Source organism: Mauremys reevesii, linkage group 4 (genome assembly GCF_016161935.1).
Source record: "Mauremys reevesii isolate NIE-2019 linkage group 4, ASM1616193v1, whole genome shotgun sequence".
NCBI lineage: Eukaryota > Metazoa > Chordata > Testudines > Geoemydidae > Mauremys > Mauremys reevesii.
Window position 1 is genome coordinate 82,787,596 of NC_052626.1, and position 16,005 is coordinate 82,803,600.

The window sequence follows — 16,005 nt, forward strand, 5'->3', positions numbered from 1 at the left end:
TGAATTTTAAAAAAGTGACTAGTGATTTTGGGCACCTTGATTTTCAGGTGCCCGAATTGCAACATTATAAAAAGGACCTGATTTGATTGGGTAAGTGCTCAGGGCTTTATAAAAATCAGGTCCCTTTCAGGTGTCCTAAATCGGGCACCCAAAAAGTGAGGCACCTAAAATCACTAGACACTTTTGCAAAGGTAGGCGATATGTCTATATATTCGTATGTTTAGTATGGTCTTCCCAAAATTTATCAGAAAGATACTGAATTAAAGAGATTTTGCATCAATGCATATTTTTCAATTTTGGAGGACACTTCAAATCTAAAGGTTTATATTTGTAGTTCAAATATAAACCTATCACACCATTTCTGCTGTTTAGCTGACTGCTATTCAGAGTGCAGCTTCAGATCAGTGATTACGAAGCATCAGTGCAATGGTGCTAAATATTTATTTCAGGGCTATTTCTCAATTCTTCATTAGTTTTGTGATAAAGATGTAAGGCCTGAGCAACTACTAAATAAGATTTGAGAAAGTTTCAAGAGTAATGATTAAGAACCATTTGAAGGAATTGAAAGTCAGCAGAGAGTAAATATTTCAGAAGTTTTGGAACGAGTGAACTCATGAGTCTTGGAAAGGCACTGGTCAAGAAGATAATTCAAAGGCTTTGAAGAAATTTAGTCTTTTGCTCCTGCTTTTGTTTGAATAACTTGTTTTTCAATAAGGAAATTACACATACATGATATTTTAACTTAAGTATAAAGGAGAAGGCAGCAGAGTGCAGAGGGCTAGTCACAGAACTAGAATGACCGTTCTATGTGGTCTTTGGCATACCCAAATTTCCAAATGTGCCCTCTGATTTTGGGTGCCTCCATTTTGGGTGCCCAACCTGAGATGCCTTTTGTCTGATTTTCAGACATGCTGACCACCTGCACTTCTCACTGACTTCATTTGGAGTTGTGGGTATGCACCAATTCTGAAAGGCAGCCCCAAGCTGTCTCAGGTTTAGAAACCCAATAACTGAGGCCCCAAACATAGTGTCCTCTTTTCAAAACTTTGGCCTTAAGCTTTTTCTCTTAGTTTTTCTGTCTGCAAAATGGAAACTTTTCTTCATGGAAGCATTATGAGAATTAATTTGATTATACTTGCAGAACACTATATATGTACCAAATATTATCTTGTGCAATTGTCCTCCCATAGTTTATTATACCCATCTTATAACCTTCCTCCTCATTCCTGCTCTCTTGTATTTTCTATAAAAATATTATATATTTAAAAACAGAAAACAAAAAGGTCTGATGAAATTATATCTATCTATATCTATCCGTATCACTTAACACGGTGTCTTGAAACACAGTCAGTCTCAGCCAGTCTGAAGCACCCTGCATCAGGAGAGTAACACTTAAACAACATCCTTTAAGTCATGAACTTGGCTAAACAGGAATTAAAGTGAGATCCGATACTGCCTGTATGGCCCATTTGGGAGATGAACTGTAGCACTCTTAGCACAGGCTGGGACTTAAAGATAAAAATTAGCCCTTAACTTAGTTACATGACAGCAAAACCTTGTTTGAAACCAGGCAATCTTTTTTTGTCCAATAAATTCTAAGTATCAGAATGGTTACTTTTGAGATTATTTCCTCAGGGTCAGATTCTGATCCCCTTACTCCAGACTAGCGTGGCTATGTGTGCAGTTAAGTGCTGTTCAGTGCAAGTAAGGGGATCAGAATCTGGCTAAAAGGGTTCATATATGTGTTGGCCTGAAATTAAGTTTTGCAACTGTGACAGTCTGTACCCGCTTTTCAAGACTACAATAAATTTTGTACAAACTATGCTTTGTAAGGTACCATTTGAAAACTCATGATTTGCTGATCATTTTTGTCCTGGTAAAATAGGTGGCAACATTGTATGTAAAGTTATAGGACTCTACTATATGATAGTACTAAGAGATATTATGATAGTACTTTAGAGATATTCTAAATCTGGGGAAACAGCCACAAACCAATTCCTCAGAGACAAAAGGCAAACTGATGCCTCAGCCAGGGGTCAATGAAATTGAATTGGACTATCACCTGGTTAAGTGGCCATTCTTCAGCAGGAAAAAGGATATGAGTGAGAAATCTACATTTTGGCAAAGAAACAGCTGGAGATTCCCATCCCCAAAGACTTTGTCTCTTGAACCCCAGCTGGTTCAAAGAAGAGGAAAAAGAATAAAGAATGGGGAACCGATGCCCCAGTTTCTCTCCCCCTTCATCTCTACTCACAGGATCGACAACACTTGAAGGACAAAGGAAGCATCATTGGACTGGGGAGGGATCCTGGCTGAAAGAACCAGCCAGTAAGACTGCTAGAACATATGGTGAGAGAGACCCTTTCCTTTGAGTTCACGTAGCTTGTTAAATTAGGCATTAGTTATTTCTTTGTTAACCAATTCTGACTTTTATGCCTCATTACTTGCAATCACTTAAAATCTATGTCTGTAATTAATAAACTTGCTTTATTGTTTTATTTAAACCAGTGGGTGTTTGGATTGAAGTGTTTGGGAAACTTAATTTGGGATAACAGGATCTGTGCAGATCATTTTCTATTAATGAAATGATATACTTTATATGAGCTTGTGTTGTCCAGGATTGTGCTGGGCAGTACAAGACACACATTTCTGGGGAAAAGTTTGGGACTGGGAGTTTGCTGGTGTTGCCCTGCAGTATAATTCATGGGTGGCCGGTTATAGCACTCACGCAGTATAGCTGGGAGTGATTTACATATGTATGTGTGAGCAGACCAGGAATGGTTGCTCTCACAGCAAAGCAATGTAAAAGGCACCCCAGGTTGCAGAATTGAGGGGACATAGTTGTCCATCAGTCCAGATTGTACTTAATGTCACAGCAACCTTAAGAGAAATTAGAATGTAAATGCTGACATATTTCCTATGATGATGTGAAATGCACCATTATTACATAGGGTAATTTATACACATCCATGTTGGAGTAAAATTAACATTTAGAAATACTTCTGCTATATGGCACTGACTGCCTTTCCATTATATTTTCTGGGAAATCTTGGCAAATGTCCAATTCCAATTCAAAAGTCCAGTGTGACTTGTGAGGCTAACACTCTTGAGAACTTGCTGAATCGCATATATCAACTTACTTTTCTGTCATTGAGCTCAACATTTTCACCTTCGTAGTCACCCTTTAAAAAAAGAAAAATTGCATTACCCAACAAGTCACACCCAGAGCTGTTATGCGTCTCACATACCATGTATCCTACTCACATAATGGATCAAAAACAGAAAGGCAATTTGTTAAATAATGCTGTATTATATGGGGTCATTTTTCATGGCACACTTTGTCTTCTGTCATCAAGCACATTAAGAAAAAGTAATAAAGTTGGTCACTGGGTAAAAGGAATGAATAAGTAATAAAGGCAGCCTAAAAATGTTAAGGGAAGAATGTGATTAGAGATAGGCCCACATTTGAGTGATATTTGGGGTTTAATTCATGCATTATAAAAAGAAGAGACCGGCTTAAAAGGCTGACCCATATCCAAACTCTCCCAAAGCTCAGGGGTGATTAAGTCTGCGGCTTTGATTTGGGGCCATTTCTATATATGATAAGGAATACAATTATGGAACAAATAAAATATACACATCAGTGGCTATCAGAATCTGTCTACATGTTTAATAAAGCACAGCAGAACAATAGCATGTACATGTAGTAGAATTTATTTAATCTTTTTTGAACGCTAAATAGTATTTCTATAGCAGATGCTTGTGATAAATGCCAGATACACAAAAGGCCGGATTCTGATCTCATTCACACCAATGTAAACCAGTGATAACCCCATTCAAGTCAATTAAGTTTTATTAGTTTTAAAGCCCCTGCAAGTGAGAGGAGTATGAGGTTCAAAGGGCCTTTTCCACCACGATGTTACTTCATCTTCACACCACGATCACAGAGCAGATGCAGCAAGGGCATTAAGCACTGCTCTGTTGACATTCATGAAGCCTATACAGGAAGGGACCATCTGTAAATGTTTCAATACCATCCACTTCTCAGTCTCTTGGGTAAGGGTGTCAGTTAATGCTAACTGTGGTGTACCTATCAGTCCACTTTGGCATGGATAGTGATCCCCAAGTCATTTTATAAGGCCATCAAGTCAGAGGATGAAATCTTTGGGTCACTACCAACCTGATACAGATCCACACCAGTGCACCTATGGTAAATGACTCCATATAAAATTCCTTACTGTCCTCTGATCCTACCAGTCCCTACTGGCACTGTATATTAAAGTATTTGGACACTTCCCCAATGGCAACCCATTATACATACAGTCACTGACATTTGCTGATTATATAGGGGGATGCCAGGGGGATTTAGACCAGGAAATTAGCCACTTGGAGTCACAGATATTAATACATTTCCTCGCCATAGTGCCAGAGTCCTTGGGAGCAGAAGGTCAAAAACTAGCAAAAGTATTTAATTTGCCAAGCCACATTAATAACTCCACTAACTTTATATTAAAGTAGCATTTTTGATGACCAGGGAACTAACTTGGAAGGTATTATTAAAAGCCAACACAGCTGACAGGTAAAGACTGTACAAGTTGTGGAAACTCATTATAAAAGCAGAGCAGGAAATTAAGCTTGTGAAACACTAAAGGTGTTTGGGATGATGCCATTAATATATAACACACTAAGGATTTCTTGGTGTCAGATTTGCAGAAATGTAAAATATATTCCAAGATCACTTACATCATGCAAAGGATATGCAGCACTGTAAACTCCATTGGCAAGCAGACTGGTGATTCCTTGAAAGACAAAGAAATAATAGTGATGTACAATTTTAAATTTGGACAGTCTCAAGTTAACATCCAACATTTCTTAAGAATTCCCTCAAAATAGCACTCATTTGGTTAGCTAATAAATCTTCTGCCATCTAATTCCTCTGCATATTGTTTCATTTTCATTCATACAGATCATTAAACAGGATTCATTTTACAAAATGGAAAACTGCAGAGAGTAAGAGGAAGTCATATGTTTGAGAATGAAGAATTAGGAGACAATGACTTGAAATCAGTCATTACAATAAATGATATTCTCTGAAAAGTCAGTCTGATTTGAAGAGCAAGGCTGCAGATTTTAAAGCAAAAAGCTGGATTGTAAGAAGAATATGGCTGGATTGATTGTGTAAGGGAACATACCTACTAGGGTTGCCAACAGTTCCTTATTACAAGGGACGTCCCTTATTTTTAAATCTTTGTACAAGAAGATAGGGAGTTTCTGAGTGCTGCAAAAGGCAGCAAGAAATACCCCTGGCAAATTTAGGGGAGTACTGCTTATTAGTAGTATTAATACTACTACTACTACTACTACTATCAGGAGGAGGGGCGGGGAAGGGGTGCTAAGAAACAGTTCCTTATTTTTGAAATACAAAGTTAGCAACCCTAATACATATGCACTCATCATACACTCAAAGTTTTTCAGATTGGTTAGCAAAGTTGTAGGGAAAGTCTTTGCAAAGACCTTGGCATAATACTTACCATATTTACCACATTTCCATCTTTTATTTAAAAGGGTAGTTTCCGTCTTTCTTCCCTCTCCTGTCCCTGTTTACACATTTGTCTATTAGTTACATACATGAGCCTTAAAGCAGTTAATGCTGCATCTGTAATGTGTGTGGGGTGGGGGAGTTGTGTGGAGTTTATTCTCTGCCTTGTGGAGAGTGATCTCATTCTTTAACTTATGGATAAATAAAGAGAAGTGAGGACGTAACAGGAGAAGTCATACATATAGTTAGAATTGTGCAATGGATGAAGAATGCATTTAGAAATCTCATCTTGCTACAGAATTCCAAAGATTGCTTAGCAGGACACGGATCCTTGGAGGCTATGGTATATAATTTCTAGATACTGTAAGTTTTATTATAGCTGTTGGCATTAATATAGCTACTGCCAAATATGGAGTTTCTACAAGTCTTTGAATGGGTCTCGTTACCCACTGAAGATATGTTTGGTGACTCTGCTATCTAATCTTGAACGATGACTTTTAAGATCACATCCTCAGTTGGTGTAAATTGACATTGCTCCATTGATTTTAACAGAGCTAAGCTGATTATCACCTGATCAAAATTGGGTCAGTGTGTATAATAAAAGTTTAAGAATATTACAAAGAGAAAACACCCCCCCCCCCCAACCTGGCATATTGTGGTGTGTTCTATCTAGACAATTGTTTATTGATCCCTTACTGACATAACAGCATGGGGCTGGATGTAGAGAAATATAGGGTATGTCTACACCAGCAGTTTTCAAACAATGGAGCAGGTCTCCCAAGGAAGGCATGGGAATGTGCCAAGGGAGGCGCGAACTTTGTGCTTTTTTATTTATTTATTTATTTATTTTAAAATAAGAGCTTTGGCTGTCAGCCCCGGGTGGCTGGGGCTCATGCAGAAGGGCTGTGCACACCCGAGAGGCAGGGATAAAGGGTACAGCTGGAGCCCCACCACTTAGGCTTGGCTCTCCTTCTCTCCCGGCCCCATCCATCATCTGGAGGTGGCGGGGCTCTGGCTGTCAGCCCCGAGGTGGCAGCAGCAGTGCAGAAGTAAGGGTGGCAATGGTGTACTAAGTCTAATGTGAAAAGTGATATTGATGAATATCACTTATCACATGGTCTCTCTTACTTTTGTGCTGCTGCTGGCACAGCGCTGCCTTCAGAGCTGGGTGACCAGCCAGCAGCCACTACTCTTTGCTTTGCCTTCACTGCTGGGTGGTGGTATATATACTTTGGGGTGGGGGGAATAAACAACTACAGACACAAAGAAGGGGACCCGATCAAATAAGTTTGAGAACCACTCGTCTACATTATCATGTGGTCACAGCCTCTGACACATGCCCAAACCCCCTTACCATCCATGGACATGGACATGCTCTTCAATGTCGATATACCCTAAGAGCATGAACCAATGAAAGGTGTGTTTTTTTGGTACTGTGGGCATTTTTACAAGCTCATTGAGGCCCTGATCTACAAGACATTAAGTGACTGCTGGAGGAGTTGCTGAGTGTCCTCAACCCTCAAGAGGTGCTCAGCACCTTTCAAGGCCATGCTTTAAAAAAAAAATCCTACCAAGACTGCACAGTTATCAAGCAGTAAGAATTAGCTGCAGGTTTCACACTGCCTTCAGTTAGAAATGGGTATCAGGCAGGTAATGCTCAGCCCTAGTGATTGCACTGCTGAAGATTTAAACACCCCACCTACTATATATGTACATGAAAAATTTTGGACTACAATTCGCAGTTTCACAAGTATGCACTAAGAAACAGCAAAGACTAGAGAGTGTTCACTGGGCAGCTTTGTTATTTCTACTTGGCAGCAAAGTTCAGAGGAAAGCACTTCCAATATATCCCAGGGTTACTAGTATTTGTTTAAATCTGTTCCAAAACTTTATTTGATTATATAATGACCAAACATACAAGGTCAGATGGAACCACACTGATTTACACCCACTGATTACATGGCCCAATCACCTCTTTATATCATGCACTATGTGTGGTTTTTCCATGCCCACATCTGGTGAAGGCGGTAGAAGGAAGGGGACCCAAAAATGTAACATCTTTTTCCTCATTCAGGTAACTGTTAATGTGGTTCCTGTTTCTGACCAGGAAAGCAAGCAAGCAGCCAACTCTAGGACAAGATTCCACATTGAGCTGTGGGACTTTCCCCTGCCACAGTGCAAGTTCGTTATTTTGGCTATGAAACCGATCCAGCAGGAGCTTTGAGAAAGGGAGGCCACTCCTGAATTTGGATTTCTCATGTTACATGAACAGTGCCTGGTTGCACCCAAAATAATCTTAAGGTATATATGGACTCGCCACCTGTACACTGTAGGTTGGGACTTAAATTGCAAAGTCAGAGTATACAAAGCACTTCTGGCTTAATCATCCCTCCATTATTTGATGGATTTCTTAACAGCATTTTTGTCAATATTTGTTCAGAGCTACCTGTAATTCAAGTTTCCATACTTGTATTTAACTACCTGTGGACAAATGAATATTTTAACAGTTGCCAGTTTTTCCATTTGATTTTTTTCTTCCATGGGATGTCAGGTGTGGAGATGACTGGACTTGAGGAAATTTAGTTTTTGCCACATATGATTTGGTTTATTATGAGCTATTTATTCACTTCAGTGCCATAGTTCACTGGATCCCTGCTTTTCATAATCAGTGTTAAAGAGACTATAAAACAGCTGAAGAGGGGATACATGGTCAGCAGGTCTTTATCAGGGTGACCTGATTTTTATTTCTTCCTGTTCCTGAATTTTACAGTTGGATCAGTTCTGAAGGCTAAAATCCCACATCCATAGGCAGCAGTAGTGCAAGTTTCCCCATATTACTCCTCTACTTTGTCACTGAACTGGAGAGACTACCTCTACCTCTAGTGGTGAGGGATTAATCTAGTCCCCAGGCCCACTCCCATGCGTGGCCTGTCTGCTGAGTTAGTGAAGAATGCCAATAAGGGCCAATTATGGTAGAGTTTTGAAGACTTGTCAACTGAGACCATTTCACACAAGCCCTTAAAGAGCTATCAGATGAAAACAATTTTAGGTGACTATTGAAATAGACTGGAATTATGTGGCTGGATATAGATTGAGATCCTGAAGCTGCTGAAGTCCATGGCAATATTCTAATTGACTTCAATGTGGATAGGACTGAAACCCTAGCGATCAAGAAATGACCACACATTATTAGTTGCGGGGCCATATCTTAGTGTTTTATACTGCCATCCAGTCCCTTTGTGAACGACCTCTTTGTGCCTGAAAATATTAATCTTGCTTTACAATTTGCTTAAAGATCTGACCATAAAATTGCTTTACAGCAATGAATCTACATCTTTACAGATGAAAAATGTTCCTGACTAACCATAAATCATAAACACAATATCTAAACTAAATGAACTTAAATCAAAATATGGAGGATAAAAACAAATGAACAAACCATCCCTTCAGTTGCAATTTGCAAACGTTTGTGACACCTGAAAATGATGTTGAACTCAAACCTACATAAAGTTCCTTACCCATGCTATACTTGGCTTTGGTACATGTTGTTCTTTTCAGTATTTCATAAACCTATATTAGCAAGATGGAAGAAAAGAAAGCATTACTTGAGATACTGCCATTGAACATCAAGATGTTCTGTGCAAATGAATCTTTTTCAGAGTACAACCCAAATAAACATTTTTGGCACAATTGAGCTGTTGATCACAGCTAGTAAATCAACGTTCTCTATTAAAAGCTTGATATTATTATGTTTTAAGGAATGTTGTTTTCATATACAGTATCTGTAGAAAGGAAAAAAAAGTTTGATGACTAAACTGTCAGTTAGTAAGATATACTCATCCCCGTTGTTTCAGTAAAGAGATGTGCTCTCATACAATGAAGCACATATTGGACCTGGAGGGAGGCTAGGGGAAATTCTTTTGTAATTAAAAATGAATGAAATAATAAATGAACTCTGTGAGGGACAGCACACTACTCCCCTTTACCCTGTCCAGTCAGGAGAACCACAAAGTGGTTTCTTCAGGATGCTGGCCTGCTCTCGCTCCTCTACACCATTCCCCAGCCTAGGGCACCATCATGCAATTTCCTTTTCCTCTTGAACTGAGTGGGCAGGTGGATATATGGGACATTCCTCTCTTCTTTCAAGGCAGGTGGTAGCCGAGGGTGCTGTTGCTCTTCTTAAAGATATTTTAGAGGCCCAACTAATGTTTATAACTTGCTAGTGCAGCCACATTTATGTCAGTGCTTTGAGAGAGTGCACCAGTTTCAGAAGTGTAATGCTGAAGGCCTCTACCACACAGACCTGGATGGAGCCAAAAGAATCTTTGAGATCTATTTAGTGAAGAATTTACATACTAAGGATGCCCAAGTATACTCCGGCACTGTAAATTACATGCCTATTCATACAGGGCCGCCCAGAGGATTCCGGGGGCCCGGGGTCTTCGGCGGCGCGGGGCCCTTCCGTTCCGGGACCCGCCGCCAAAGTGCCCTGAAGACCCGCGGCAGGAGCCTCCCGCCACCAAATTACCGCCGAAGACCGGGCTGCGCTTCGGCGGCGGGTCCCGCTTCGGCGGTAATTCGGTGGCGGGGGGGGCTCCGCGCCGCGGGCCTTCGGGGCACTTCGGCGGGTCCCGGAACAGAAGGCCCCGCCCGCCGAACCGGGCTGCGCCCGATGGCGGCGGGTCCGCTTCTCCCCGCCCGGCCCGGGTCCCGCTTCTCCCCGGCCCCAGCCCCTTACCGAGCGCGTCGCCGGCAGGGCCTGAGCTCCGTCCCGCTCAGAGCCGCGTGGTGAGGGGGCGGGGCTGTGAGCTCCACGCCGAGCGGAGGCAGCTGCCCCATGGCGCTCGGGGCGGGGCTCAGGGGCTCGGCCGGAGTCTCGGCGCTTGATGCGCCGAGGCTCCCGGAGAGGGGCGGAGGCGGGAGCCTCCGCTCTTCTCTTGGGGGCCCCTGCGGAGCCCGGGGCCCGGGGCAAATTGCCCCCTTTGCCCCCCCCTCTGGGCGGCCCTGTATTCCTATAAACATTCAAAGGGTTATTTTTGGATGTCTTTGCTTCTATCTTATGAGGTACATATATGACTCCACCACAGAATGTGAATGCCTCATAATCGTGGGTGGATTTTATCTTTGCAACATTGAAGTGAGGTAAGAAAATATTATCCTCATTTTACAGATTGAGAACTGAGACACAGTGTAGACTAAGCAACTTGCCTAAGTTCATATAGGAAACCTGTAGTTGAACTGAAAATTGAATTGCAGTCTCTTGAAGCCCAATCAAGTTCCCTATCCACTAGGCCAACCTTCATCCCATCTGTCATTCTGCCTTATATCTCACTGTTTGCAGTGTTGTAGCTGTGTTGGTCCCAGGATACAAGAGATAAAAGGTGGGTGAGTTAATAACTTTTATTGGACCAAATTCTGTTAGTGAATCAGACAAGCTTTTCAGTTTATGGACTTTGAAAGCTTGTCTCTTTCACCAACAGAAGCTGGTCCAATGAAAGTTACTACCTTACCCACCTTATCTCCCTTAAATATTACTATTTCTTAACTTGGTTGAGCTCTCACTCTCACATGTGGCAACTTGGTTGAGCTGAGGGGTTGTTACAGAAATCAATTCAATAGTCTTATATGCTTACTAATGATTATATGTTATAAACTATAGTCCTATCTAGATATATCAACAAACATAGCAACTCTTCTTGAGACACATGCATTAGCTTCTCAAGGGACTGCTTGATCATATTGTCTTCGTCTTTGTTCCCTGCCCAAACCTTTTATCTACTCCCTTTGCTCTTTTCTTAATTTAGGGCTATATTGTGACTACTCCTCCCTCACGTCCTACCCCGACACAGCCAAGGGGCATGTCTTTGTGGGAAGATTCCCTTGCCATCATACAGCTGTGCAAGGGCTACCTGAATCATAGTGTCTGGGGACGCTCAGGGTTTATACAGCAGATAAGCAAGGAAACAAGTTGGCAGGAAGTTAGAGGAGCCCCAGAGGAATCATTCCTCTATTATTATTTGCCCCTAAGGGTCCCAGATGAGATTGGGGACCCCATTATTATTTTCTGTATTTTTGTAGTGCCAGAACTCCATTGTGAAAACATGGCAAGAGACACCCTGCCCAGAAGAGCTTACAAACTACATGGACAAGACAGACAGAAGACAGGAGGAAACCCAGTCACAGAAAGGTAAAATTACCTGCTCATGGTGACATCATAGGTTAGGAACAGAGCCTGTAATACAAGCCAGGTTTCCTGACTCCACATCCAGTACCCTATCCACTAGACTACATTATCTCTGACATGCGTAAGGCACAATCTAGTCCTTAGATTGTAAATGTTCTGGGGGCAGGGACTATCTTTATTTGCATTGCATATCTCTGGCACAAAACAATTAATAAATAATAATAGCTCTTCAGAAGAGCTCTGTGTAAGCTTGAAAGCTTGTCTCTCTCACCAATAGATGTTTGTCCAATCAATGATATTACCTCACTCACCTTGTCTCTCTATGGCACTTCTACACACAGAGCATTAAGTCCTGCAATGGAGTTGCAGGGGTGTAAATTAGGGCAAATTTATAAAATGCTGTACAAGCAGTAGAAGAGGGAGTGTGTCTAGTGAACAGAACACCAGCTCTGGAGGCAGAATCTGTATTCTATTCCTGGCTCTGAACCAATTCACTGTATACTTTGGGCAAGTCAATTCACTCCCAAATGCTTCAGTTTCACCGTCTGTAAAATGGGGCCGGGGGTAATGATACTGACTTCCTTTGTAAAGAACTCTGTGGATGAAAGATTCTATACACCTGCTAAATATTATTAGAGTTCTGAAAATCTACCCTAGCACTGCCTAAAGTGCACCATAGAAGTGAATGTCACAAGTTAATATAATAAGGGGGAATGATCATTCAGACAATAACTCTGATTGAAATTCAGTGACTTCTGTTCCTGTTAAGCTTGGTTTAATGCCATTTTTGTTGTTGTTAAATACAGATATTATTTTAAAAGTTAGGAGATGTAAATTCCGCTTCATAGCCCAATGCTACTTTAAAAATATCCAACAGTGCCAGTAATACGTAGCTCTTAGATAGTGTTTTTCATCAGTAAATCTCAAAGCTCTTTACAAAGCAGGTCAGTAGCCTCATTTTACAAATAGGGGAATATAGGCACAGGAAAGGGAAGTGACTTGCCCAATGTTATCCAGCAGACCCGTAGCAGAGCCAGCAAAGGCATCCAGATCTTTTGAGTCCTAGTCTGGTGCTCTGTCCGTTAGTCTGTGGTATGTCCCAGAATTATTGAGATTCTAAGGGTATGTCTGCACATTTGGTGGTGTGTAAAGTACAGACACTGCGCGCAAAGTGAGCATGTGTATAAACAGCAGTGTAAATGGTGAGGCACAGCTTAGGCAAGCAGAGTAGAGTACCCAAAATGCTGAACCCCTAGTGAATGTAGCTTACGCTGCTCTCTACATGCCTAGACAGCACCTCCCATGTCTATGCTGCTTTTTTAGCAGTGTAGTGTCCCGCTGCCTCCCTGCTGCCAGAGACTTTCCCAGTTGCAGTGAAAGGCTCGGGCAATATTGAAAGCTCTGGCAGGTGGAAAGCAGTGAGGAAAGACACCTCATTGCCTCCCCATTGCCAGAGAGTCTTTCACTGCTGCATTTAGCATGCTGCAGTGAGAAGTGTAGACACACCCTGACTTTCATAGCAGCATGTTTCTACACGTGTAGTGCCTGTACTCTACACACCACCATAAGTGTAGACAAAGCCTAATAGAATCAAAACTGAGTTATTGTGCAAAAGAAGGCATACTGTTAATCCCCAACAGTATTTAGCAGCCACACTAGAACTGTGCCCTGGAAATGCTTCATTTTGTTATTTAAATCATTTCTGTCATTGACAATTAGTGGCATTTGGTACTGGGAGTTTGGATTAAAACTAGCAAGGGAGCACTTGAAACTCACATACTTATGGGAATACCCCTGCTGTAAATTATTTTAAAATACAATACTTACTATCGTGCTTCTAGTTTTGCTGTCAAAAAAGGACTCTTTGTCAGACAAATCAAATCTGTTAAAACATTAGAAAGGAGAGAAAAAAAAAGATTGCTCATTAGGTAAAAAGCTGCCTATAATTTTTTACACTTGGTGACCTCTTTTCATTTATCCTGGGGATATTGCTGAGCAGTAATATTTACTGCTTGTGATTAATGTTATTGTCAATGAATAAACATAAAATGAATCTAATCTAATCTAATCTAATCTAATCTAATCTAATATCCCTTCTAAAGGAAATGCCCATCCCAAACTCCCCAGTTTAGGGGGTTTGGCAACAGGTTTCATTGGTTTTATAGATTCATAGATTTTTAAGGCCAAAAGAGACTGTTATGATCATCTACTCTGACTTCCTGCATAACACTGACTTAACATTTCACCCAGTGATTTTTTTGATCTAGCCAAGAGTTCTTTTGTTAATCACGCTGGCCCAGCTTTTGCCTCCTTTATTCCATAATTATTCTAAAAGTAGTTTCATTGGGGAAAAAAAAAGTGAGACCAGACAAGTGTAAGATCCTTCTCAACCCAAGTGCACGTTACTAAATATGACCCTTTGTGATACTCGGGCATCCGATTATTTTATTGGATGAACATCCCTCATGCTATAAATTCACATATCAGGTCAATTTCTACAAATCTGGACATATAGCAAAGGAGACATACTCTGCAAACATGTCATTTACATGCACCCATATTCTGCCTGATACCATCCTACTGCACAGCACCCTTTCATGTTCTGTGTCCACTAAAGGTAAAAATAAATGTCTGTGTGGTGGAGATGCTGTGCCCAAAGACTATTATTTGCTCTGGGGAATTGTGTGTGGGTATACATATAAACCATGCCTCTTCTCCCAGAGCCACATCCTCTTAAAACCTCTCTGCTCCTGGGATGCGACACCAGGAGGGCCTGTAGAATGGTCTTGCCAGAGATTTCCAGAGGAGGCAAAACTTTTGCCAGCCTCTGCTTTTTCCATTTTTCCTGACATGCATATATACACAATTTCAGTTATTCTTGAGATCTCATAATGGGCCCAAACCTGTTCCTATTGAAATCAATGACAAAACTCCCACTGACTTCTAGGAGAGCCAAATCAGGCCCTCTCCTTGTAGATGGTACACAATACATGTATTACCTGCCCATATACTATTAAGGAGGCTATCAGTTATGTTTATCAAACCACACTCCCATCTACAAATCTTACTGAACACTTCATTTTTACAGTGAAAAGGACCATAGTAAAACCATAAGTATTATGATATACATTTATCTTTGTAGTAAAAAAGGCATATTTGTTACTTTGGTCAGGAGGGTTGCTACATATACAATATGACAGCTAAAATGAACACAAATGCCACACAAAGATTCTTAAAAAGCCCGATTCCTGCACAGTGAACTAGATAAGATTTAACTTATTATGAAAAGGAAAAGTGACCATTTTAATGATCACTTCTGCAATATCAGTGCTGATGCACATTTTTCTATCAACTTATTCATGCCTGTGTCTCAAGTGATATTACAAAGGCTTGATCCTGTTGATGCAAGCAGTTAATTTAGATGACGCTTTCACTTACAAGTGTTGTTTCTCCCGGGAGAAGGGGTAAGAGAGGCGTTTCACTGTCTCTGGTTTGTTTTCTGCTACTTTTGGCTGGATAGGTTCTGTTATTTTTTGAATTACAGAATTAATTTTTTTCAAAAGGCCATGGGTTTGATTTATCTGATACACCTGAGAAGAAGGAAATGAACAATTAATACTGTATTGCTATCAAATTATTAATAAAAGATACTGAAGTATAAGGAATAAAACCATCATTTAAATAAATATACTCAAATAAACTAATAAGGAGCAGTGTGCTATTGCTCTACCTTCTTTAAAAGGTTGAGAAACAGATGGACGAAAAGGGCAAATTGAGGCAAACTCAGAGTCCAATTATTCCCTAAGAGTCAATTCCTGCCCCTTATTCATTCCAAAGGATAAGGCTGACTGCTTCACAGAGCTAAAACCATAGAACTACTCTGTGGCCACTACAGCAGCTTAAAAGGTTGAAGCAACCTCTGTGGCCATCGTAAGCCACTCTGTGGGGGTGAGAGCAAGGACTGGAAGATCCACATAGCAATGGATTCCTTCTCCCAAGAACTAATGAGTGTAATCACATCAGGAGCACACTTCTGACCTCCAGGGTGCCCAGGGAAGCTTGCATGTGAATGCCCTGCATCATGGGCTTTTAGCATCCCGCCCCTTCCATGTAATGGAACCACAGTGGATCTACTTTTCACCAGTGCAGTAGGGGCAATTTGGGCCTATGATACCAAACAAGTGCCAAAGTTATACAGGAATTGTATTAGAAGATTAAAAAAAAAAAAAAAACTTCACAGCCTGAGCCACAAAGTTCCGCTCTAAAGCCAGATACAAACTAC

The 16,005-nt window shown here is 40.9% G+C and overlaps 1 protein-coding gene across 9 annotated transcripts in view; it reads right to left on the bottom strand.

The window, feature by feature from the left end:
• ANO1 (anoctamin 1) overlaps positions 1-16,005 on the bottom strand; it is a 121,218-nt gene that overhangs the window by 43,862 nt on the left and 61,351 nt on the right. For 7 of the 9 annotated variants that reach the window (XM_039537491.1, XM_039537498.1, XM_039537497.1 and 4 more), the window contains 6 exons: positions 15,162-15,313; positions 13,551-13,605; positions 9,058-9,109; positions 5,532-5,597; positions 4,744-4,799; positions 3,141-3,182 (listed from right to left, as the gene is read on the bottom strand). In XM_039537491.1, coding sequence (XP_039393425.1) covers positions 3,141-3,182; positions 4,744-4,799; positions 5,532-5,597; positions 9,058-9,109; positions 13,551-13,605; positions 15,162-15,313 — 423 coding nt within the window. The remainder of the gene's footprint in view (positions 1-3,140; positions 3,183-4,743; positions 4,800-5,531; positions 5,598-9,057; positions 9,110-13,550; positions 13,606-15,161; positions 15,314-16,005) is intronic. The other 2 variants (XM_039537496.1, XM_039537495.1) reach the window with 1 other exon arrangement.